The 26,796-nt window shown below is 32.9% G+C and overlaps 1 protein-coding gene across 6 annotated transcripts in view; it reads right to left on the bottom strand.

The window, feature by feature from the left end:
- Positions 1-26,796, bottom strand: part of LOC125060405 (echinoderm microtubule-associated protein-like 2) — a 62,990-nt gene that overhangs the window by 16,337 nt on the left and 19,857 nt on the right. The window contains exons 1-7 of one of the 6 annotated variants that reach the window (XM_047665295.1): positions 25,077-25,095; positions 13,519-13,710; positions 12,663-12,774; positions 11,892-12,032; positions 10,128-10,241; positions 9,380-9,451; positions 3,882-4,046 (exon numbers count right to left, since the gene is read on the bottom strand). In XM_047665295.1, coding sequence (XP_047521251.1) covers positions 3,882-4,046; positions 9,380-9,451; positions 10,128-10,241; positions 11,892-12,032; positions 12,663-12,774; positions 13,519-13,710; positions 25,077-25,080 — 800 coding nt within the window. In that variant the 5' untranslated portion in view covers positions 25,081-25,095. Of the gene's footprint in view, positions 1-3,881; positions 4,047-5,897; positions 6,010-6,095; positions 6,228-9,379; positions 9,452-10,127; positions 10,242-11,891; positions 12,033-12,662; positions 12,775-13,518; positions 13,711-16,968; positions 17,072-25,076; positions 25,096-26,796 lie in introns of those variants that run through there. The other 5 variants (XM_047665296.1, XM_047665293.1, XM_047665294.1 and 2 more) reach the window with 5 other exon arrangements.

Here is a 26,796-nt window from a genome sequence, read left to right as displayed (position 1 = left end):
CTACTGTCGCACTTTGTAGGCTTTAAGCCTGAAAAGTAATAATTATCTTTTTTATTTGTTTTATTTAAAGAAAGTAGTTATTTTGTTTGAAGTATTATAACAGTATTGTAATGAATGTCGATTCGGTCGCTTCGGTGGAAGGAGAACGGTAACATACATTTTCGTCGTGTTTCCCCGTAACACGACGTACTGACTGCACGAATGCTCGCTGTGTAACATTACATTACATGTTACATTACACCTCGTAACGTTGGTCAGTTCCCACCTTTATATAATCATTATGTTTGGGATAATTTAAGGTTTTAATATAATTATAAAAGCAAAATTATATTTTTAAAACAATAACGGCTTTTTCGATTGCAATTTGCAATACTTAATAGAGTTTCTCTTAAATAATTTACGCCATTACACCAGAAACTTAATAACGTAGAAGTCGCGAGAAACAGGTTAAAGATAAAAATAATTTATATAACATTGAAACAATACTGTTCTTTTATCCTTTCATCTCGTTCAATCTCACTGGAGCGAATCGCTAGCCTTGCTAACCACATCTACTTGCTTTGTGTGAGCGGAAATTACGATTTTTGCCTAAGCGTGTATGTCAATAAAGTAAATAAAAATTTGTAATAAATTGTATATGAACGCGGATAAAAGTTCTGGTCACGGTCATTAAAAAAATACGCCATATCAGCAAAATTTATAATGATGTCGGCCTCAATATTATAGGTATTCTGATAGCTGGGTTTAACTTTTTCATTCAAGGTGGTATAAGCTTGTACTATCTTGAAAGGAAAACACTCAGTAATCAAGGTCAAAAAACAGTTTTCAAAACATAAATAAACATTATGTGATTCGTTCGTATCTTTTCGTGAAGTTCCAAAAGCCTTCCTTCTTACAAACGTAGTATTGTCTTATAATAGCTAGTGCATTATTTGTCTTTATAAACAGGGTGAATTGGCCGATGTGAAAGGCCCTTGCTGTGCCAAGGTCCATTCCACATCATTTGTGGCCGTAGAGGACAGTGATTAGTATCACCCGTGATAGCCGTTAGTACGGCTGATCGCGTGGCTGGATGCGGACAAGGCTACGCTGTTACCGTGTCCTGCCCCGGGCGATTGCTGGTGGCGCCGTGGGGTTTTAGTGGGTATGCACTGTTGTGCGAGTCCCACATAACCTTTCCCCACCAAGGTCAACCGTGCCGCGGGAGGGTATGCGTAACGCATTTCCCCACGAAAAAAAAAAAAAAATTATTTGTCTTTAAGACTATGTATAATGTATATATGACACTGCTGTTAGCAATTACCGCCAACCTCTTGTTGAAATTATTGTATGATTTACTTATCTGTGATAAGCAGGGTATTAATTCAATTCTAACGTTCGTAATTCTTTAAGCAATTTAAACCAATACAATAAGTATGTTTGACCGTTGGGGTATCAACCTAAAGCCGAAAACTATAAAAGCCATTAATTGAAAGACGTTTTTGATAATTAATGACGTAATAACGAAACGCTTAAAAGGCATAGTTTCAAATTACGTAGGTGGTAATTGCAGCCAAAAATCATTCAATTGGAAAATTGTCAACTAATTTTTGGACAATTTTGACGCTTTGAAGTAATTAGTTTAAAGGGAATTTTACTTTCGTTAACTTACGAATAATAAGTCAATTAGGTAATTCATTTTGTAAAGTGGGTAATGTTTTCGTGTTAATTACTGGCATCGTGGGTTGGGTCAACATTTATATAAATGACGTAATGAATGGTTTTAAGTACTAAGTACTTTTTATGTAATACTACTATAAATCAACTATGAATTTTGAGGCCAGCGCAAGGTCGCCTATGTCAACCGTGGACTAATTTATTCCAGAGATAGACAGAGCTATGCGTTGCCTGCATGGTGGTGACCACTGATAATTTATTTATATTTTCCATAGCAAGGTATTTTATAAATTGAAATATGTGTCGTATCATTGAAATGATATATGTGTCGTATCGTATTAAAATAAGTTCTGACCGAATGTTTGCTTTTATTTACGGGCTGTGAATTCCAGAGAGAAACTACTGAAATGTAATAGGTTGAATTGAACATTTACCTAAGTACCACGCAAACGTTAAATATAAATTACCCAAAGTTCTAAAATCCCTTGTGGGCGAAATGCAATGTCTGAAATTTGTCAAATGTCAATGAAGGTGGTAAAGTTATTTTTAGTAAAACTCAAGTTTTATTCTCAATGGGTATTAGTCTCCACTCTCCAATATCTGCATTAGTTACGTCGATATTTTTTCTTCATATCGTATAATATTTATTTATTTACAAAAAACACAATCCTGTCCTAACAGGTGACCATAAACAAACATTAGAAATTAACTACTACAGACACTAACAAATAATAGAACTTTTGTCAGTTCACTCAACGGACAAAAAAAGTTCCGTTAACCTATGTGATTCCTTAACTAAAGTAATACAGCGAATTAAGTGCCCTTTTCAGAAGGTTAGTCCTAGCTGTTGTTGGCACATGAAGTAACAGCGGACGATGTCGTCCAATATGTCTACACATTTAGTGTTAATAATTAACTACATAATATATAACCTTTCTCGGAAATTAATAACTACTACATACTACGATACTATGATTCATGAGAAATTGTTTCCTCCATTATTAATTGTATCACAAAACATTAATGGCTAATAGTAGCTTTTAAACCTATTATCATATTTTGCCCGCATATACCACGAAACTATTGTTATTTCAACGATGACCTTATCGTGCAGATAATAAGCAAATCAATAGTACTCAAAGGCAATATAATCCATAATATGTTCCCTTGACATTAAATGTTATATTTTGAAACTTATGGTGAACTAATTTTGTTCATTAGTAATGATTCTTTATTATTTGGCACGGGCGTCAATAACAGGTTCCTACTGTCGCACTTTGTTCCTAAGACTTTAAGCCTGTAAACTAGTTATCATCTTTTTTATTTGTTTTATTTAAAGAATTTTATAAATAAGTCAAGTAGTTATTTTGTTTGAAGTTTTCTAACAGTTTTGAAATGAATGGCGACGCTTTGGTGGACGGAGAAATTGTACCCATTTTTGTTCCACCGTAACATACATTTCTGTATTTTTTTATAAATGTAGAAGTACGAAGTAAACCGTTATCTATGCTAACAAAGTAATAGGCTAGATCCCTTTATCCACTAAATTTAATGCTAAATATACTCTTATATCAGAAATTGCAGTATCTATTATCTACTCCAGTTTCAGACGTGGGATTATTACAATCCTATTAAATGATTTCGCACTTCATATTTATTTTGACAATCTTTAACCGGAAGTATTATATTCAATATACACGTTTAAGGTATCGCTTGATGATTAAAATATTAAATATAATTTAAAACATAACTTGTAAAAAATAGTCTCACAACTCAGTTCTTTAGCCATTAAAAGTTGTGAGATCCAAGTCGGTTAATTTTCTCCCCTCTTCAGTTATTACGTAATTAGTAACATCTTATATAGTGACCATATATATATTAAAAACCATTTATATTTTAACTAAATTCACTTGGCAATGTTAGGCGTTTGGCCAATAACGAAGTTATAGGCTTCGAAAATGACCTGAACCTGTTTCGAGAAAAGGATGGTACGCCCGTGGCGCTTTTTTGCTCGACTTGGCGGAATATCTTACACACAAATAATTCTATAAAACATTTTCAATGTAAATGTAAATGCAAGCAAATTGCAGGAGCAATTTTGCTTCGCACTAGCACGACGATTTCTTCTATGAATATGAAGAATCATCGTTGGCACATATATAAATTAAAATAAAAACGTATCTAGATATTGCGAAACATAATTCAAAAGGAAATAAAAGACCTACCTATATCCATACACCCATTCCAACTTGAGCTTGCTTTGCGGCGGAGGAGCGACCTTCGCAGGGTCCAAGGTATCGTGGTCGCTGGGACCATACAGGACCACAGGTCGGCCTCGGATGTACATCCTCATGGAACCGTCTTCTTCATTGTACTGACAGGTGTGGGTGCTGGAATATAATATTGTCTAATGTAGACTCGTCGTGAACACTTTATTTTTCTGTGATAAAACTTACGTAGGTTTCATTAAAACAATTATAGTAGACATCAACTAGATCATAAATTTAAATAATATTAACGTACTGTATAAAAAAAAAATTTAAACTTGACCTAAATGAAATCAATGTTAATGTTATTTCATAAGCAGAAATATGTTATGTAGTCTTAAAAATATGTTAACAGTCATACAGAAGGTTAGTCTTGTTAATTATAATAATTAGCTTACAATTATAGTTAATTATTAACATCCTGATGTTATTTGCATTTGTTATTTTATGATTTAATAAGGATTTATTTAACTAGCAAATGTACAGGCTATATATACATAGCAGATACAGCCTATTCAAACTTTCTTGTCTGATATAATATGAGAAATCGGTTTATCGATAATAAAGTAATGTTTATTTTCGTTAATTAAGTTGATCTTTTGTCTGTTAAAGGCTAAAAGTATTTCCGTCATCAGTTAAGTTGACTTCTTTTATATTATGACATTTTTTTTCAATATGTCATGCATTGGTTAAGGACCTATCTGGTCGCCAAACTCCAAAAAAGTACATTGTTCCTTTCCATTTTTCAATGGTAGAGTTGAGTTTATGTATCCATTTTGAAAGATCGATACACGATTTAAATAACTTCGCTCCATAGAAAAAAAATACAAACATAGCCAATTTTTGACACTTTGAATTCGTTTTATGACGAAAATGTATATATATAGAACATGATGTTGAAATTTACACGATATATTTTATCATAAGCCAAGTAATCCATTTCAGAAAAAAAATTGATAAAATACATTAATTTAATGTTTTACATAACTATGTAATTGTTATTACGGGCCGGCGCGCCTCATTGCTCCAGCTTTCCACCCCGCAACACTGACACAGCAATATGTGCAATATGTGATAGGGCCTTAAACCGAAATTTGGTAATGAAAGAGTGGCGCAGTGATTTTCGCCCGCTTTGGACCCTTGATTTGAGAACTGATAGTAAATATAAGTTTAGATCTTACCTTTTCTTTAAATATGACGTTTGATTAATATTTATTTGATTTATAAGGCCTACACTTGTTATGATCTATGGATAAATGAATAAAAATCGAAACGTTAAGATAAAATTAACAATTAAATAAAAACGAAAAATTATTTTCAGTCTCACAGCAGACCAGTACAATATTGAACAAGGCCGCAAGATACCTTTGAATTCTCCTTATTTGGTTAAAGATTATAGCAATTGTGCATTAACTTTCTTTAGTGAATCATTGCCTTACGCCATATGGTCAGTTAATTGAGCTTAAATTGTACTTTAATTCTTTTGTATGAAATGCATTTTATTTCATGTATAATTGAATATATAATACTTTTAAGCATTTTAGAACCTAGCATTGTGATCTGTGACTCCACTGTTGGTTTGTTTTGTATGTGTGTATTTTTTTAAAATTAAACTTAAAATATTATATATTTGTCACATACAAATAAACAGTATTTACAATATTCTTAACCTAGTAATAATACTAATGCACTTATTTGTTTTAGATTTCGTTGCATACTTGAGTATGTAACATTGAGTCGGCATTATATACTTAATAAATTTTGTGATCCTGATATATCGTTTAAAAACATTCCGAACACATGTAATATTTTTTCTACAAAAATTGTAAAATAAATTATTAATTAGTAATTAATTAAATATATGTAGCTTGAAAATAGCTTAGCGTAAAGTGTAGCTTTGAAAATAAACACAAACCCCTGACAGAATTTAAGTTTGCGCGTAAATATTCTAATTTCTAACATCTTTGAACTTACATTGAGGTGAATGACATGATTACAGTTTTAAATTCCGTGTAGATACAGCAATGCAATGCAAATGCAAAACTAAAACCCACGTTGAAAATCCCAAAGCAGTTAGGCGATAGGTCTAAAATAAAAAACATTAAAAAATAAATACGCAGCAAATAAATAAGTTAAAAGAATGTAAAAAGTATTGCGCGATTTTAAAAATACCTGTCGTCCATGGCGTTAAAAATTATGTCACTTAGTCCAAATATAGACACAGATTAAACTCAACCGGTTTTTAGGTTGCACGAAAAACAGCCAGTATCGCAGACAAACATTAACGAACTGCGCGAGACCAACAAAATCTACGGAAAATAAACCCGTTGTAAAGTTAACGTCGCAATGTATAAAGTTTATTGCTGGCCAGCATTTATCTGATACAATGTCATTGTGTAAAACGTGCAATGTATTGTAACATTTTAAAGCGAACGCAAATGAGTCACCAATGACTTTTATCTTGGTAACAAACTTGTTGGTAAATTGACGATTCGAAGACAGTGTTTGTAATGTAGGTGTACAATAGTCTACGATTAGCTTGAAGGTCAAAGTCAGGAGATATTTCCAATTATTATCGGCGGTTTTAGGTCTACCGCAATTTGAACAAAAAGTGGATCGTCGATTAACTTAATTGACGAAATAATATCGTTGGCAATCGTTCAATTTTGTGTTCGTTTTCGTTTCTTTACGCGGACGGACTTGGGTTTGGGGACTTCTTTACTCAGTGTCTGATGTGGGATGGTGAAGACAAGGGAATTCTTAAGATTTTATAGTAAACCTTGGATCTCCTAAATAGCTTGTTTAATATAATATAATTTTTATAATTGACCTGTTTACGAATGTACGTAATTTCTACGTAACATTTACGTAACTAGTATTTCAAGAAAACTGTTTCATTTAATAACTGTCGCGAGAAAACCACTTTCGGTGACTTTTCCTTTCTCTCGGCGGGTTTTTTTTGTTTAAATTAATTAGGTAATAATAGCCTAAGATCTGGTGTAAAAATATATAACTTTATCTGTTTTTTAATGATGGTTTAGGCGAAATTACAATACAATTTAGATAACTAAAATGGATTGAACGCTAATTTGTAATATAATTTTAGTTTGTACCTACACTTTCGAGTTTTCTTTTGTCAAAAAAGCCTTAGTTCGATATAAATGAGTCAGGAATACTGGTGTAATCAACATAATATGCATACACAAAGTATTTTCTGGAAGAGCTGCAGTCCAGGAGTCCACATGCGGCTCGCGAGGCGCAGTTTGACGACCACTTGTTCAGCTAAGTGCTGTTTTTTTTTATAGAACAGCGGGCTACAAGCAGGAGGCTCATCTGAAGAACGCTCTTTTTCTTGAAGGACCCTTAGTCGAATTAGTTCGCAATACTTCCGTGAGTAGCTGTTCCATATAGTGGTGGTGCGCGGCAGATATTGCTTTAAAAACGCTTATTTGTGGAACGACGGACGTAGAGGTGATGCGGGAAGAATTGTGGTTATTTTACCTCTTTTATTACCTTGTGTTATGACTATGTTTCTTATCTACTAAGAGTATAGGAGAGAGAGAGAGAGAGCATTGTCTTACACCAAGTAATGCAAAGGACACAAGGGTGAATAAGAGGGGTTGCTTGGTTCTTTCTTTTATCTGATATCTAACATAAAATAAAGCAGGCAGTTAAGTTATTTAGGCGAGGGTTTATTTAATTCGTTTACATCCGATATCCTGGATTTCAATTAGTCAATGTTTTCATTCGGAATGCCAGCGTCACCTTGGAAAACGATAAGGTTTTACGGGAATTCATATGTTCATAAAAAAGTTATCTATAGTAAAGTTATCAATGTTTAATATTTATTTTAAATGTGTGTAATCTAGGAGTGTTTGACTAGTTTATCTGATACCTAAGTGTAATCGATCCATTTGTCATTCACTTCGCATTATTCATACTTCTACCATTACATGTATTATTACTAATTCATATTCTGTTCTTATTTTCCTATAATAAACTGTTTATATATATTATTTGGTGTGGGTGGGATCTCCTATTTAAACATGGGGTTTGTCATAAAGTTGCCCCAGCAACTGTACAATTTCTAAATATCATTTTGTATTTTTTGGGGAATTTTTTATTGGAAATTGTACAGATTTATATTTGATAGAATACTGTTTACACAATATAATAATGACAACCAGGCTCCAAAAGATAGAACACAACTACCTTATATGGAAATTGTATTCGTTTTTACAACAAACTCCCAAGCAAAATTAGAGAATTATCACTGAATAAATTCAAAACTCTCGTTAAACGTAAATTAATCAGTAAAGCTTTTTATAAATTTGACGATTATTTAAATGATGCTAATCCTAGGGAATTATTTGCTCCAGTTCAAATATTTATGGCTACTCTGCCTTACAAGCAATTTATATGACTCAAAACTTGGCGATTAAAAAAAGTGGCGGAGAGTTTCTTGCCAGTTCTTCTTGCCCGCTCTACGCCCTAGACTTGCAAACTGATAGTAAGTGTAAATTTAACATCTTTTCTGTTGTTTCATTAGTGTATATGAATAAAGTTATTTTGAATTTGGGTTAATGGATGATTGATAGATAGGAGGTCGGTATATATCTGATAAGGCAGATTCTAAACTTGCCTAATAGACGTAAAAACTGGTGATTCAAACCAAACAAGAGGCGGGAAAAATCGTTTTGCATGGTTATCATGAACAATTGTAATGATGAAATACTACGTCATTAGAGAGATTTATATAAAAGAATAGACAATAGAAGACATTTACAATCGTTTTGTCATCAACATCCCTGTTATAACAATTCGTACAATCCGATTGTTAACATAATAGAATAGTAATTTTACTATGCTATTTTTACTATTACCCCCTCTTGTACTCATCTGCGTTATTGCTGGGAAAGTTGGGTGAATAAAAGAGACTGGATGGGGTTGCTTCCGGAATTGCTTAGACCTAAGAAGTATTTCAGATCCCGGGAGCATGTCCTGCTGTCTAAGTGGAGATCATGAACTGCATGAGATCATGAACTCAGCCGTTCGTGATCTCCACAGCAGTCACCCATTCTGCTTCAGTTCTGCACCTGAACTGAACTGAAAGATTTTTTAAGGTATTGTCACGTATGCTGTAAATAAATAAATATGTAAGAAACTTTAAAGTAAGGAATGGAAGCGCGATTCCTTAACCAACATTACATATATGATACACATACTTGACGAAACTATATACGGATGATATTTATTTGAAGCCACAGATTAACAGACCATGAAGTTGTTACTGGTGGCGCCACTTACGTATGTATGATGTACTAAATATACGCATTATAAACCTTTATAGAGACCTTTTACATATATACGTTTATAGAAAAATGTTAGAAAAAGAAATACCCAACTCTTGAAATTGGTTAGAATTGATCCCACCACCATTATCGAAAACAACTTACCCATGTTTCAATATAGATCCATTTTGCGACGGCTTAGAGTAAAGATTTAATAACGACTTTGTAGTTGTAAACCTATAGACAAAAATAACGCATAAACAAAATGCAAACTAAATCTAAGCGTACAAGAAATTAAAAGCTTTACTGCCAACAGATGGCGCTATTAACAGGTTTTATCCGATTCAAATGTAGTTAATTATAACAGACTATTTAAACGCAGACCGAAACGATGAAGAATTTGCTTTTAATTTCATTAACATAGTTTTCTTATACACGAAATTAGCCTTATTGAAGCACTGATCGGTCCATTTTCAAATCACCGTAAACGACATATGACAGAAATTGACAAATGTTTTCCTATTATTTTTTTTATTACTGGTAAATTTTTTGTAAAAGGGGTTTTTATTACATTATGGATTTTTTTGATTGAACAGGTGGCTGGTGGCTCACCTGACGTTAAGTGATACCGCCGCCCATGGACACTCTAAAGGCCTGGGCTTGCGAGTGCTTTGTCGGCCCTTAATTGATTAGTACGCTTTTTTCTTAAAGGTCTCTAAGTCGACATCTTTTATATTCTAGTTCTATGCACGAAGAATATTGACGATCACTGTGTCCTGTCTTATGAATGACCAGTTTAATGGAAATACATGAGAATAATTCTTTGTGAACAATGAATAAGAGGTCAGTACTAGTCATTTGAATCGGATGAAACTAGCTCTAAAACATCTAAACTATAACAGAAGCAACTTACCTTGCGTTCGGCAAAAGACCCTGCGTGTTGAAGTCCCCTGTGGAGTTCCACCTCTTGGTGAGGCTCACTCCGGGGGAGGGACTTTGATTGCTTGACGTGGAACTATTGCGCGATCTACGAAAGGGTAGCGTTACTACTGTTCGGCAATATCAATAACATACCAACATAAATTATAAATTATAGGGATTTTAGATAGTAGTATATTTCGTTTCAATTCCCTAAACATGGGCACTGCAGTATATGTTTGCTTATTACTAATGAATTTTGGACACGAGTTCTCGCTTGACTTGGCTGTCTCTAGGCCAGTGTTTCCCAACGGGCCCACGCCCAGAGGGGGGCAATGTACCTCACATCTCACCTCACACCTTAAAGTTAATTCCAATTCAAAAATTTACTATTTTTTAAAGTTACTTACTGTGTTAGGCTTCCTAGTCAGACTCTAAAAAAATTATATATTATGTTCCATAGCACAAATTTTAGAAAGGATAAGGCATAGCACAAAAACGGTTGGGAAACACTGCTCTAGACCAATCGAATTAATTTTTAATGGCCTCGATATATCTTTACGGATTATATAGTTTAAATAGATTCTATAGTAAAGAGCCCTAGCTTGACGCGAATAATAATAATAGGCATGTTATTGTTATTGCAAGCTTTGGACTACTACATCTAATATAATACTGGGTCTTAGATACTTGTGCTTAAAACAAAAAATAAATAACAACAAAATACTAAGCAATGCTCCTAAAACGTTCCTAAGCTAATAGTTTGTTGATTATTACGGTATATTTTAAACACGACCTATAAGCCTATCTAAAATTAACTAACAATAGATATATCTATATGAAAAAGCACAAACTAACTCTAGTTGCTACTGTTTTATAATACGTATTTGTGTAACAATCACTACTATATACAATAAACCTTATACCACGTAGTCATTTTACGCGATATCATGCGCTCCTATAACACGGGTATTCCTACATATAACGCGGGGATTGCATGTTATATTTCTATACTATGACAATTATAATGATTGGTACGAATATATTTCGTTTATAACATAGTTTTTTTCTTAATATTCGATTTAAATCTCATTTAATGAGAAAAGTTAAACGTGAATCGTTTGTCATATGGGGTCATACAAGCGCAATATGAGAGAATACTCCTATAACGTGCCTCCAATGCGGAACCAAACTACCGTGTTATAGGAGGGATTACTGTACTTCTAAAAATCTTAAGAATCTAAAGTGCTACAACCTTTTTAGGTCTGGACCTCAGATTTCTGTATCTGTTTCATGATAATTTGTAAATCTAATAGGCAAGTAGGTGATCGGCCTCCTGTGCCTGACACACGCCGTCGACTTTGGGTCTAAGGCAAGCCCGTTTCCTCACGATGTTTACCTTCACCGTTCGAGTGAATGTTAAATGCACATATAGAAAGAAAGTCTATTGGCGCACAGCCGGGGATCGTACCTACGACCTCAGGAATGAGAGTCGTACGCTAAAACCACTAGGCCAACACGGCTCTTCCAGTTGTATAAACTGTGACTAATTCCTTGAAATAATAAATGACATAAATTGTATCAAAATCGTGATTAAGATTCTCTTATCACGAAAAACTCATAAAGACGACCTTTACATTCACGTGAATTCAATTTAATAATAAATCTTTATCAGCACGTTTGGTTTCCGGGGCAATTATTGTTTGTAATTTTTGTTTATAAGGCATATGCATGTTTGCCACCTGGTGGTTTTAATTACCTGTAAGGCTGGGAGACTTGGGGCACGTGATGCGGGGCGGGGGTGGCGCGGGGTGACGGGGAAGGCGCGGGGGAGAGGGAAGACGAAGAAGCCGGTGAGTCCGACTGCAGGGATCCGGTGGACTGGTGCTGTGGGCCGCGTCTGAAAGAAGATGAAATCTATAGAAGACAATTAAAACACGGATGGAGGAATGAAACCTTGCGATTAAAATAAAAGTTAATACGTTTGATGTCTGTCTGATGAATTTCCTCGATACTACTGTTTCTATATATAATCATAGACCGCTTGTATAACAATGGTGACTCTTGTCTGGATTATATTTGATCAATCCCCCTTATTTAGAACAACTAAATCAGTGTTGCATCTCTTTTTATCAAAGCGTAAACACAATTTCGACAGAAAGAGACAAGAGAGTAATTTTCTTGTAGAACAAGGGGCGCGAGGCTCACCTGATGTTAAGTGATACCGCTGCTAGAAGGCAATTGCGTTCCCGGCCTTTAAATAATCGGTATACTGTTTTTTTTGTATGACCCAAAGTTGAATTGGTTCGGAAGTACCTCGACAGGCAGCTTTAAGTTAAGAAACGCTTAATTGAAGAACGACTTACGTGCTTTTGTTAAAACATTGCAATTCGTCTTAAAGAAAAAGAAGATATTTAAATTAGGTAATAAATATGTTCATTAGAACGCACAAAAGGCTGACTTGCTAATTGGAAGTTTTAGAAATCCACTCACATAAAGAAAATAGGTACATTGAAAGAACTATTCTCACCTCTGAGGTAATGATGAAGCACTGGAGCCATAACTGGAGCTGCGTTTAGCTGGTTCCCGATAAGCGGATTGTCTTATGCGAAGCTCCCGAGTAGGTGTCCCACCCGTTGACCCTGGAATATACGTTGTAAATGTTATTTAATGACAGATGTTTTCATTCAAAAAAAGGAAAATGAAGTCTGCTATACAGAAGCATAAGATCCGTCATCTGGTAAGTGCCTGTCTTCTATGCTATATACTCATAACAGGAATAGTAAGTACATATATAGTTAGTAATGTCTGCATGTAGAAAGTTAAAAATCTTTCATAATACACCCGTGTTGCATTTACCATAACTCAATTTGCTTTCCATAAAAAACCTCTGTGAATAACTTTTAATTTTATTGTATTTATTATACACCTTTACACAAGAGTTCATTACTTACACTGCTAACGTTTACTAATATTATTATTTTTTTCTACTAAGTATTATTACATTCTTTTTCTTTATTTTTTGCGACTGAGGCGCTAACTAGGTGCGGTGGTTTCTGGCAGAATGACCAGCGCTGTGGAACAGTCTGCTCGTCAGCATAATGCTGAGCCAGGGCCAATTACAACCACAGCACACGCGCATTACACACTTGAAACGAACCGAAAGGAAAAAGTTTTTTTTTTATATCTCTCATTATATTTTTTAATTTTGAATCTTTTTTTCTTTGATTATTGATATTATGTGTGTATGTATTTGTTAGTAATAAATGTTATGTTTATGTCTATGTCTAAATATGTAAATTTTTCGCTTCTTGCTTAAACCAGAAGTTCAATGACAGTAGAAGGAGATTTAAATTCATCTTTTTATCAGTTCTCCTGTAATTTACCTGTGTAAGCACCATTTCTCTGTGTTGAAGTTGTAGTGGCTGGCGTTCGGCCTTCTAGAACATTTAATCTTCTAAGGGCATCGGCTAGGGTTGAACGAAGACACAGGAGCTCCTCAGCTTGCCGAGAACATCGGACTTCTAGTTCCGCTACCCTTGCTGCCAACCCTGCCCCCTCGCTTTCTAGCATTTCATCTGAAAATAATAAGTTCAGAAATAAGTCGACAAGTTTAAAACTAGCATAAGGGGTAGTTTCTGTATGACTGGTTTTTTTATTTCTTCGGAAAAGAGGCACAGAACTAGAGGTAATATTACTAACTACGCTATAAAGTAATAGTTTAAATACTTGCTGGTTTAACTGGAAAATTTAAATTCAGGTACTTGTGCCGTTAAAGTTCCTTATAAAACCTTAGTTAAAGTACGATTAAACCATTCGTTATTTAACAAAAACAATGAGCTAAAATATCAAGGCATGCTGTGTATTTTATATTTTATTATACTAACCTACTTTCAAACATAGCTAACATTGTATGTGGTAGCTGTATTCTTAATAGCTAATAACAAATCCAGAGGAAGGTGAAATTATACTGTAATTTTCCATCAACATACACATTTAGCTAAATCATCAATCAATGCGATGGAAAATGTCTAACATTACTTTCATATAACAAAATTGCGACTATATTGTATACTAACCAACACCGTTTATGAGGCATATACAACATGTCTATGTCTAATGATTATGAATGTTTCAGATAATAAAACTTCTGAACTTCTAGAAGGACTAGGCGGGCTTAATTAGCCTCACAACGGACTAAATGGGCGTCTAAGTGCGGTAACTGAGTCCACACTACATATATATATATTATGTGGTGTGATGAATCGTGCTTATGTCCAAAAATAGCATTTTATTAATGACTAGTAATTTCAAGACGACAAGGACGACGCCATACATTCTTCTAAACACCTGTTTTTCATTGTCTTGGATTTGATGTTCGTAATTTCCAAGTTTTTGTTTGCCCCGACATTTATTAGGTATTTTATATAATATCTCCAAAATGTAGCTTTTTTACATATTGTATTTTGTTTTATGCTTGTTAGTATACTTTTGTATGCAGTGATAACATTTGACGTATTTAAAAAAAAAAATAAACACGTATTGTGTATATTTGTTTTCCCCTTAAGATATTAAAGTTTAATAATCGTTTATTTTAACTAACAATTTAAAACTTCATACGTTCACTAACAATATTTAACAACAACTTCTCAACCTGTCCTATGTTGAAATTATACACACAATAGTTTAATTATAAAATGTAAGTGTTATGTAGAAATTATAGACAAGTACTCAGCGATACTGGGAATCCTAGTGTGGGGGCTAGTGCACTTTTTTTTACCTAAATATCCTTTTTTATTATGTATAATAAAGAGTTGTCTTTATTTATTGCTATATTTCTACAAAAATTTAACAAATATTATATATTATAAAAATAAAATACTGATTTTACATAAATCAGTATGTTAAACTCAAAGCTGTCAAAGAAATTACATAATACAAAATCGTAAATTCTTCTTAATTTTACAAGACCGTTGCATCTACAAGCAATACCCGTTACAAGTCCGTTTGATAGATTCCGGCGATTGGAATCATTATCCAACTACCGGTACATTTAGAAACGTTCACACACTCAATTTATAGCCAATACATTAATGGTCCGTGAACGTCAATTACGCCGGCCCCAAAGAAATTCTTTGTTAATTTAGCTTCCGACTGCATCTTTACGTTCGCTTATAATTCTGTTCGGTCTTACTTCCTTTACATTAATTACCTCATACATAAACCAGTCTATTTACTCATGAAGAAATTGTAAAGAAGATGAAATTGTGAAGCAAAAGACGACGGCGCTTTTCGTTTGTATGTGATTGGTCTAACGCTAACGGAATGAACGAACGTCTAGCGTCTGTCACTGGAGTGGTAGACAAATCCTATAGGGGTATGGTTCGTAGGTATTTTTAACACCAAATCATCATGCTATCGAAAATATAATTTAATAAATCCTTGACCCTTAGTAAACAGTTTACCACCTATTCAGGTCCTACACAAAAAGCCCAATAAAAGTTGAAGTATTTTGCGAGTGGTTTTGATTTGTGACTAAGAAATAAACATTTCTTGTCATCATGAGATTGACAATCACATATTGTCACGACTGTTATATGTAATTACTTTCTAGAGCAATATAGTAAATATCCATTTTCATTTAGCTTTAAATAGACATTGTTTCTCTTGGATTGTAACGGTGAAACTAAGAGAAACACAACCAACACAATAGTAAAATAAAATAATATTAAATTATTACAAAAGCATGTTTTAGTAAATAAATGTATAACTATTACTCCACACTACTGTTGCTTTGAAAACATTTTTTTATTTTGTTTTTACCTATCCTACCTATATTTTTCCATTTTCAGCCGGTCTAATGCTGTTATATTTCTTATTAAAATAACAATTAATTATTTTATTAAATATATGTTACTTTCCTTCCTCATTAAAAAGTTCCACTCATATACAGACTGTGACTATACATCGTCAAAAATTCTTTCACCATATTAGAATGCTACATTATCCATGACCTACAGGGTCTATTTATTTCCAAAATATATACTGAAGCCGCCGGATTATACCATTGAAATAATTTTCACGAACTAATTTGTTTGTAATATTCATTATACGAACGTGGAACAGAAAATGGTTAACAGTTACGTAAATCTTATTTTGCATAAGTCCTTAAATACCAGCCTTGTATCAAATGAGACATTTGCGTTTGGCCGCACGTGAAGGTCAAGAGATTTATACTAGCTGGGTAAATTTGCAAAGTAATTACTGCAATAGTCGACTTGTGACTAGCTTTATTTACCAGTAACATACAGTAGTGATAGCAGTTTTTCATATGTTTTTGTTTGCAATTTCTATGTAGTTTTTAGATATAGATATCTCTCATGATAAAGTTGAGACTAGACCGCGTCATTATAGGTACCTATTGTATATTTCGACATTGAAGTCGGAATATCTTTTGTAGTAGGTACCAAGATTTAATACGATTAAGTTTAGAGTGCACTTTTGAAATGACTTACTAAAATCTTTCTTATATTGTGGTATATATTTTAATATTTGGATTTATTTATAATGAACATTCTGTTATACCAAAATTAATAGTTTACAATAGAATAGAATTAAGAGATGTAAAAATCATATTTTTACTTTTACAATCATAATTATTATGATTTAAAGTTATTGCATAAAATATAAGAAACTTAAGAAATAATTAAATTTGTAGAGTCTAACTACATCAAATTGTGTATTTTTTGTTGATGTTTGAACATTATAACGATTAAATTACTATACTGTATATTATAGTTTGAGTGAAGTTACAGCTTTAAACCTAAATGACTTACGCCAGGCTGCATACACATCATTCATAGTGTCTCCAGGGGAATCGCTGGCCCGAGAACTTCTGGATTCTTGGCTGTCCATTCTTGACTTGGTATTGTCACTAGGTATTAATTATATTTCTGGATACCATGCCATACCATGGCAACGAAGGATTTATTTTATATGCATTAGTTTTACCTAATAAATACATATAAAATGTGTTTAATTATGCATTGTATATTCTCAAGGTAAAACGCCAAATAATATTGAGCACTGGCATTCTTGTAACGTTGTAAGAGCAACTGTTATCAACGATACTAAAAACCTGCAGGGTAAAACTGCATTGAAAATCGGGGTTACCGAAAGCCCGAAGAGTTAGTAGACAATAAAAACGTTTTTATTTATCTAGAACACAATTACTGAAGGAAAAAAACTCATTTTCGATAAAATATAGATTTACATGACATCTATTACAGCTTAGACACGGCCTCAGTGTAAACAATACACAATTTATTTACAGATGATACATGAAATATAGCCATCTTCCGTAAACAGTAGAAAATGTGTAGATATTAACAAAAAGTTAAGGTACCTACTGCGACCGTAACAAATTGTCTACTTTCTGATGTAATCCGGCAGTGACTGTTAATAGAAATAAACAATTAAGAAAATTACGAACAACGTTTAAAAACCGTTTTGCCGAACACGAATTAAAGTCGCAACGAATCGGACAAAAACAAGTCGACTTTTGTTTGTTTTGACGTTAATGTTTTACTGTTTTGTAGGAAGCGAATAAAAATCTATCTTAAAGTATCCTTTACAAGAGATTTTATTAGTTAAATTATCATTTTTGCGGTTGAGTAAACCTGTTGGTTTATTTGAAATCCAGGAAACAATAATTCTTTCAACTTCAGTATATATGTCCATTTATTATTTATTAGGAAACAAACTAATACATCACTATAATAGAAACAAGGCCAATAAAGTATATGAAGTTAGAATATTGGAAGTATCCTAAAACAGTTTCACAGATAAGAGATACTGTTTACAAAAATGAACAGCTGAATAGTACATAGATTATTTAGGTATTAATTATAAATGATATAGATTTTAATCACCTACTTGTATATAAGTTATTATTGATTTTTCTGCCTCCTGCGTATATTAAAGGACATACAGAATGGCATGCATAATAAGTAGTAATTAGTGTTAATAAAAAAAATATAATGCACCAACAATTGTGCTAAATTACAATGGATAGAAGAAGTCGTGATGGGCCAAATAAAGAAGAAAGCAAATAGAAAAATCTGGAATTCCTTGGACTCTTCCAAGAAATCCTTTTAGCATTAGGTAGTACATACAAATATATACAATATAATAAACTATTTATCTGGCATTGAAGCTTGAAATAAACTAGAAATCGTTAGCAGAGTTTACGTTTCTAACATCTCATGTTAGAAGTTACTTTGTAGAAAATTTGTATGTACAAAGTGACACCAAGTAGTTAGCTTGTAAATTTATGTTAAATGCCGTATAACGGTTGCACTGCAGTAAAACATTTGAACACGTGTATTGGGAAATACTGTTAGTTCGTGGGTCAAACTGTGCCTTACAAACGGAATATACAAATACATTAAATATAATTGAATAGGTTTTTTGAAGAGAAAATAATATGATAAATTGTGCGGAAAAGCCTAAAAAACTGTTTTTATCTGGAAAAGCGAACAGTCTCTATGGGGAGACATAGCAAGATGTTCCATATGTATATATATGGTATGTAGGTCCTAAAAAGGTAGGCTAAGTAAAATCACATCAAGGCGAAATGAAGTTCGCGGGGTAGCTATTTGCTATTATATAAAATTATTTGTTACTATTATAAAATAGGCATAATATTATAAAATGGAGCAGTGTTCCAAGTGGCTTCAGCGTGCGACTCTCATCCCTGAGGTAGAAGGTTCGATCCCCGGCTGTGCACCAATGGACTTCCTTTCTATGTGCGCATTTAACATTCGCTCTAACGGTGAAAGAATACATCGTGAGGAAACCGGCTTGCCTTAGACCCAAAAGTCGACGGCGTGTGTCAGGCACAGAAGGCTGATCAGTGATCACCTACTTGCTTTTTAGTTTGCTTTATTAGTTGCTTAGCTAGTTAGCTTATTAGTTGACAAATGATCATGAAACAGATACAGAAATCTGAGGCCCAGACCGAAAAAAGTTTTAGTGCCACTGATTTATTTTTTATTAGGTGCATTTCGTCAAATAGCGATTTCTATTTAATTTTACTTTATTAATGTTTGCTTGTAATTAATTTTTCCTTGCTAGTTCGAAATTTGATGGATGTGTGTGTGTAAAATTTGTGACGTCATATTTTCTTGTATCTTTTAAGCATGTAACATGGACATAAATATATAAATAAATAAAAATTAACATTTTGTTTTTCACACCTACAATTCAGAACTTTAGTACCAGTACCTATGTATAAAATTAATGTTTCATTATAAAATTATACTTATGAAAAGTTTTAACATACATATTTGTAATTTGTCCGTCATAATCACTTGATATTTTTCGCAATCGCCTTGAACTTACGCGCAATATAATTCGCAAGTGGTTTGCAAAGATGTTAAATTCAGGTCTTTGAGTCAATAAAATCGGTACTGTCAGCAAGAAAAATAATTTTAATACCCCTAGCTGAGTAAAAAATCAATTAGTTGTTTTGTCGACGAATAAATATGATTTAAATATATTCCACCAAAAATTGATCTATATATAGCAATCATGTCTATTTTGTGAAAAATGAAACTCAGATAAATAGAATTAATTTTTTATATGATATTAATTTTTTCAGCTAATTTGCTGATTGTACGTGTAATAATTTCATAATTGAACTTACGACATTTAAAGTTATTTATTTAGGTGAACGTAATTAGCTCGTTTAAAAATTAAAATGAATACGTTTTCCCTTTAATGTTTATGTAACTTGAGTACTTTCATTCTGTGTTAATCCCTTTTAATAGTTGTTAGCTATTTATAGTACTTTTTCTTGTTCCTCAAGAGAATTCTCGCTGAATAGAAATTTTGCGCTGATGAAGAGGTAATCGCCGAAACAGAAGCCTATCTTGCGGCGAAAGACAAATCGTACCTATAAATATGGTATCGAAAAATTGTGTGACCGCTATAATCGTTGTACTGTTTTCAAATCAAATTCTATATAAAAAAAGGTTTTTCTATGTTAGCTTACGAATTTTTTGGCCCACCTAATTAAAAATCAAATAATAAATGAGATGAAAGAAGCCGTAATTTTATTTCAGTATAATGCCATCATCATATTGCTAACAAATGATGAATTAATGAATTACACTGTTACAAATAACACTATTGTAATCAATATATTAATTTATATAGATAAATAATTTTGAATTATTATAAATCATTGTGTCGATATCCATTTGTTCTCTTTCTATTTATTAATTTTTAATTATTATTATTACTATGTAGGTTAAGAAAATTGTAAATACTGTATATTTGTGTGTTGGAAATAAATACTATTCTTATAATAGATTAATAGGTATTATATATAAACGTATAACCTTTACCAAACTTTATAAATAAAATAAACCTAAAAAAATATACCTTGTACAAGGATATATACTATATATACCTATCGGGTTAATAACAGGTTCTAAATCCCTGATACTTAACACACCTGAATTAAACATTTATAATTATTAAACTAAAATATTCTAGACTTTTCTTAATACGATTATCATAATGGTTCTTTAAAATTATGCTAACAGCTCAAATTAACACAATAAGTAGTCATTATGCCTCGTTTTTAAGAGAAAACAAATTATGATTTCGAAACGAGAAAGTACACCTTTATTAACGTGTTAAGCGCATTTTAATTAATTGTATTAATTTTTTTTTGTACTATAAAGAGAAAATATGATTTAATGAAACTTAAATTCTGGTGGATGGACTTCAAAAATTCTTTCACCATGGAATGCTACTTTATCCCAGCTGTGCGAAGCCGAGAGAGGATGTTTTCCTGAATTTTTCATCATATCCTTCAGGGCTATATATTCTTTAGTAGGTATAGGAATGGCAAGTCAAATTCCAGTGATTGAATAGCAAATATAAATAAAAATATGCTACACACTTAAACACATTTATAAACGTATTTCTATCATCTCATTTTGGCAAAGGTCTCTTACAAATTCCTGTTTACGCTGTGCCATATTCTACCTGCTGGTACCTTAATCTGATCTAACCACCTTCCTAATTGTCTTCCTCTTTTGCGTTTATTGTACGTTATAATATAGCAAATGCAAATATGTGTTAAAATGAGTTGAAAGTTCTTGTTAGTTCCGTATCTCTTAATCAAAACGGATATAACTTTTACACTGAATTTTCGACAACCATAACAGCTGATTACTTTAAAGATAAATCACGAATAGCGTATCTCATTTCAACATCAACTGTTAGAGAGAGATGCTAAATCGAAATTCTCACGACTGCGAAAGTTCGTGCGAAGATTCTTAGAGAAAAGTTGAACAAAGAGTGTATGATGGAACGTTTAATTTTTTTTAATGATTTCAACACTTATGTTAGAATTTTATTTAATAAGCGACCAAGATAATAAAAGCGTAACGTAAGCAAATGTGTAAAGTATACATTTTTATTTTACAATTGAAGAATACTCTTTTACGTACACAAGACAATAAACAAAGGAATAGTTTTTTTTAAATTTTTAACTTAGATATACTTTGTAGATTATAGAAATCTTCTCACACTCGTAGAAACTTTGTCTCATCATAATAAAAATAAATTCCTTTAATAGGCCCAACGAGTAATGTTTTGCCTAGTTGCTGAACTGAAATGTTTTTTTATGTTTCTTAATAAAACCTATGATTTTAGGGGCAAAACTGTGTGTGATCAAGATATGATGCATCTGTCGTATCTTACTATATCTAGGCCACATTTAATCATCAGTTCCATAAGGGTACAAACTGATTTTATCATCAGGGTATACAGGTGTAGGACAGCACACATTTAACATACTAATAATAAAGTTTATGATAATTTACCCTCTCTTGACCATAACATGACCGTGACCATTACGTCATTACGACCGAACGTAAGACACCCGATCAGTATTCCTGATGCATAGTCATCGCCGACGGCGAATCAATGCGTGACGATCGTACAAGGCACTCATATCCAAAATACAAGTGAAACTCGGTGAAATTGTATTGCGAAACATTGTTAACAATTATCAATATTTGAGATTTCACTGGTCAATCAAAATTTAGAGGATTCACGAGTGAAAAGTATTTTTTTTTTACTTTTTCTAAGGCCGAATAATTAGATTTTTTCACAGAGAAACATAATGCGTTGAAACCGTTATATACTTTTTAAATTCATAGTATATAGATCATTCATTTACTTCTATATAAAAATGCTATACTATATATATATATTTTAATTGAAGGAAATAGCTGGCGGCCATGACACTTTTTGGGCCCCCTCCCTTCCCTTTTGGGCTTAGGTGTAATCTTGCAGAATCATAAGTAAAGCATAGATGAGTTAATGTTATTATAGGTACACTGTTCAAAGCATTTCGTTTTATTACAACAGCTATATTTATAGTAAATTAGGTATTTGTAATACCGATGATGGTGTCACGCTATAATTCCTCAAAAGATCTACACACAAAGCTGGTACGGATCAGCTTATAAACTAGTTGCTTATAAACTAAACAATAGTTTATAATACCACTACCATAGACTATGTTAGACGTGAAGTTATGGTTTTTCATAAATAAATCATAATATTTATAGTCATATACTCGTCCTCGGACAATACAATGATGTCATGCGCTGCTTCTATTTGATTTATAATGAACATACACGACCGTGATGTACCTTTAGCAATATTTAATCAAGCAATTTCAAATAGAATGTAAATAATATAGAATAGTAGTTGTACCAACCAAAATCGGTTGAGCCGTTTTGGAGGAGTATGGGAACGTACATTGTGACACGAGAATTTTATATCTTAGTATTTTTTTTTTATAGAACAGGGGGCAAACGGGCAGGAGGCTCATCTGATGTTAAGTGACATGCTTTATCCACTGCCCATGGACACTCTCAATGCCAGAGGGCTCGCAAGTGCGTTGCCGGCCTTTTAAGAATTGGTACACTCTCTTCTATATATATACAACATAGATAGCAATAACCTTTGACTAAAATCTATGTGTTCACCCCAAAAACCATGTTCTAGATTTTCCTGTCCTACCCATTTTAATTCTCGTGAAAACAATTACTTTCTTACGTGGTCTTAGGTAATAAAGGTGGGGTCTTTTGGGAAGGGTTGCTATTATCCTAGTACTCGCAAGGCCAGCAAAAGGTTACGCGATACAACTTCTATTAATTTACTTAGTGTTTTTGCGACTGACAACTGACTTTTAAATAAGAATTATACTGAACTATCGTCGTAAGTCTACATGCAATATATATTTAGTAATACAATACGCGGTTGCACTAAGATAATAAATCATTGGCAATGGAGCAATGAAGATGATTGACTCATGGTCGAGTAGTATAGTTAAAGGATAATAAAGTAAATGATTAAAAAACATAAATTTTAAATACAAATGGTTGAGTGTTAAATCGTCATAGTCGTAAAATAGTGACGGATCTGTCAAATGGTAAACTTTACAGGGCATTTCAAAATAATATAATCATGTTAGTTGTCATAACTTTTTTAATTCATATTCTGTTATTATGAAATATTGGCATACAAGCAAACAAAAGAGTTTGTTTTGAAATAAAAAAAGAAAGATTGCCTAGAAAAATCACGTTTCTATCAAATCCGTCACGTCACTACTGACTGATTAATTTAAAATTCAAAACACATGGATTTTTTAATGTAGCCGTAATATTTAGTCAATGTAGTATCCAAATATGATAAAAAGGGGATTTTGGATTTTTTCCCAAATCCGACATTGTTCTACGATCATGACGAAATATTTTGTATATGTGCGTGCTATTGTCTACTTGCAGCAAAAGGCGAGTAAAAAAATAAATATATACGTAATTTATAAATATTACGTACTAGACACGTTCGTGTGGAATGTCGGGTGTGGCAATGCTTTTGTAATCCAGACCGTGCCGGACATATTTTATGTTATATATTAGTTCTTAAAATAATATTTGCAAAAAAATATAACATATTTTAGATAACAGAAGGAAGTATGTATGTTAGTCTATAGATTATAATTATTATTGCTGTAATAATAGATTAGGATAGTTAGCTGGAATAGATTAGGTTGTATTTAGATGATGTCATCCAGATACACTTCAAATTACGAGGAATTTAAATTTAGAAGCTTGATTTGTCGATAAGTTCAAAGTTGATTTGTGCAGCGATACAATTTGCTACATTACAGGTGAACTCCAATAGGGTACGGGGTACATTTCTGTGTCTGTTTCATTGATAATATTTCCTTATATGGAAGTTGTATCTATGACACGCTGGTGACATGCTTACACCACTTACCGTCACCATGGTGCACAGACAACAATCTGACGATATTAAGGTAATTTGAACGCATAACCGCTATGCTTACGCTGCTCATACTAAGGCAAGCTGTATGTTTAGGCCTGTTAGCTGATAATTTGTCTTAATAATCTCGCATTGTACATAGATATTTTTTAATAGGAATCATATCCCTGACACACATTAAAACGAATTAATGTGTGTTGTGGTCTCTGGCAGAATAACTAGCGCTGTGGAACAGTCTGCTCCTCAGCAAAATGCTGAGCCAGGACTAGTTACAACCACAACACACACGCATTACACACTTAAAACGTACCTTGTTCTTTTGCAATCCTTTTTTATTATTATTATTTTGTGTTTCCTTAGTAATAAGTGTTATATCAATATTTATGAATTAGACCATCTGAGCGATAGTCAAATGTCTTTGTTGAGTAAAAATATATCGAATAATAATTTAAATGTAGGCTTTAATGACATGCAAAGAATTGGAAACTATTTACTTCCCATGCACGATATTTTATTATATCTTTGTCTGTATTTATTTACCGTATTTTTTGTATTATAAACATACCCATTCAAGTGTGCTATTTCACTTACACATTACCACGTATAAATTTCACTGCTTTACTGAAACGCAACGTAAAACCCGGAAAGAATTAATCACATTCAATTAAACACTCGATCGATTTCCCGTACCCTACACCAATTATAGCATTAAAATGCAATACTGCATCTCTCATACACATAGTTCCTATGGGCCTATAAAGCAGTTGCTCTGACAACGTCACATAACCTCAAAACAAACACGAAATAGACACATTTTATTCACTACCGGCGACTGGGGACTTATTAATTTAGATAAAAAACCAGGCTCCAGTAAGCCGGCAGACAGTGCATTGTGTTAACTGAATTATCAACTGGGACAGCTGATCAAACACCGACATTGTTCCGCGAATAAATTTCGAAAGAAACCTTATTTATAGAAGGCTTCGAGCGCAATTTGTGCGTGGAAAAACTTCCGGGTAAGATGGTGCACGCATGCGCGATGAGCTGGGGCTCTCCCAATATAAAGATAGCGAATAATGTATCTTGTGAGATGGGAATAAGGTACAAGTTGGTAGAGTATTGTGCGCGTGCGTGAAGCAAATATTTGAAATAGTTCCAGAATTTCAGGTCGGGCAGACCACCTACATGCAGGTTTATGTACGCAGTGTCAATGACACCAAGAAATAGATTCTTCTTATCTCTTTTAATAGTGCCTTGTTTTGTATGTGTGTAATCGAAAGATATATCTATATACGGTGTAAGATATATGTACATAGCTTATATAAAATAACAAGTCAATCCTGTTCATAAAACTCTTGAAGCAGGAAATCTTACGGCATATGTCATGGTTTTCCGATTTTCTGTTTTCCTTTCCATTTAACTATATATTATGTTAATAAATAATAATAAAAAATAACTAAAACAGTAGTTTTGCACTTCTTGCGCTCACCTTATTTTTTTTTGTTTCACTCGCCGCTCGAGAACTGGCAGTAAATGTAAAATTAGAAGCATTAATATACAGTATTTCTTTACTGACAAGTCAAACGTGTACATTATGTTACCTATGTGATTAAATGATTTTTTACTCTACTTTGAAAGCAATAATAGCCCGTTGCCTTATTATTTAATTATTTAAATTGTAGTGTATTTCATGGAAAGAAGTGTAAATAAATAAAATTTTAGTGGATTAACATAGCTGAAAAACATCGTAAAAGCCTTATCGTTGACGTACAACTCCTTCCAACTAAATTGGCAAATATCCTTCAAGATTATCTAGGTCGGAAATTACAAAAACGGACAACAAAAGATTTCCAAATATAAAACCTTGAAACAAACCTTTGACAATTGACAAGCACTTTTTAGCTAAAGACTGAGGAGTGACATACATTTAAAAAGTGGTACTAGAGGAGCACAGCCGGATGAAGAATAATGCGATCACGATTGGCCTAGAATTGTTGAGATAAGAATTTATTGAATGAATTGCAAATTATGATAATAAGGTTTGCCGTTGATCTTTGATAAGACGACCTTGTACATCTCAGATATAAAATTTGTTCTAACATTGATGAATGCAGTTTCTTTAATAATAATGGTAGGGGAGCCCACGATGCTAAATGGGGATTTACTCGAGCGTCGTAGAGACCTATTGGGATGCAAAGCTTAGATAAAAAGAAGAAAAAAATGTTATATGATAAATTCCTTTTCATCGGTGGGGGAAGCGGCTATAGATAGTTAAATATGTAAAA

The sequence above is a fragment of the Pieris napi genome, chromosome 21, assembly GCF_905475465.1.
Source record: "Pieris napi chromosome 21, ilPieNapi1.2, whole genome shotgun sequence".
Lineage (NCBI taxonomy): Eukaryota > Metazoa > Arthropoda > Insecta > Lepidoptera > Pieridae > Pieris > Pieris napi.
This window is presented reverse-complemented; position numbering and strand designations above follow the sequence as displayed.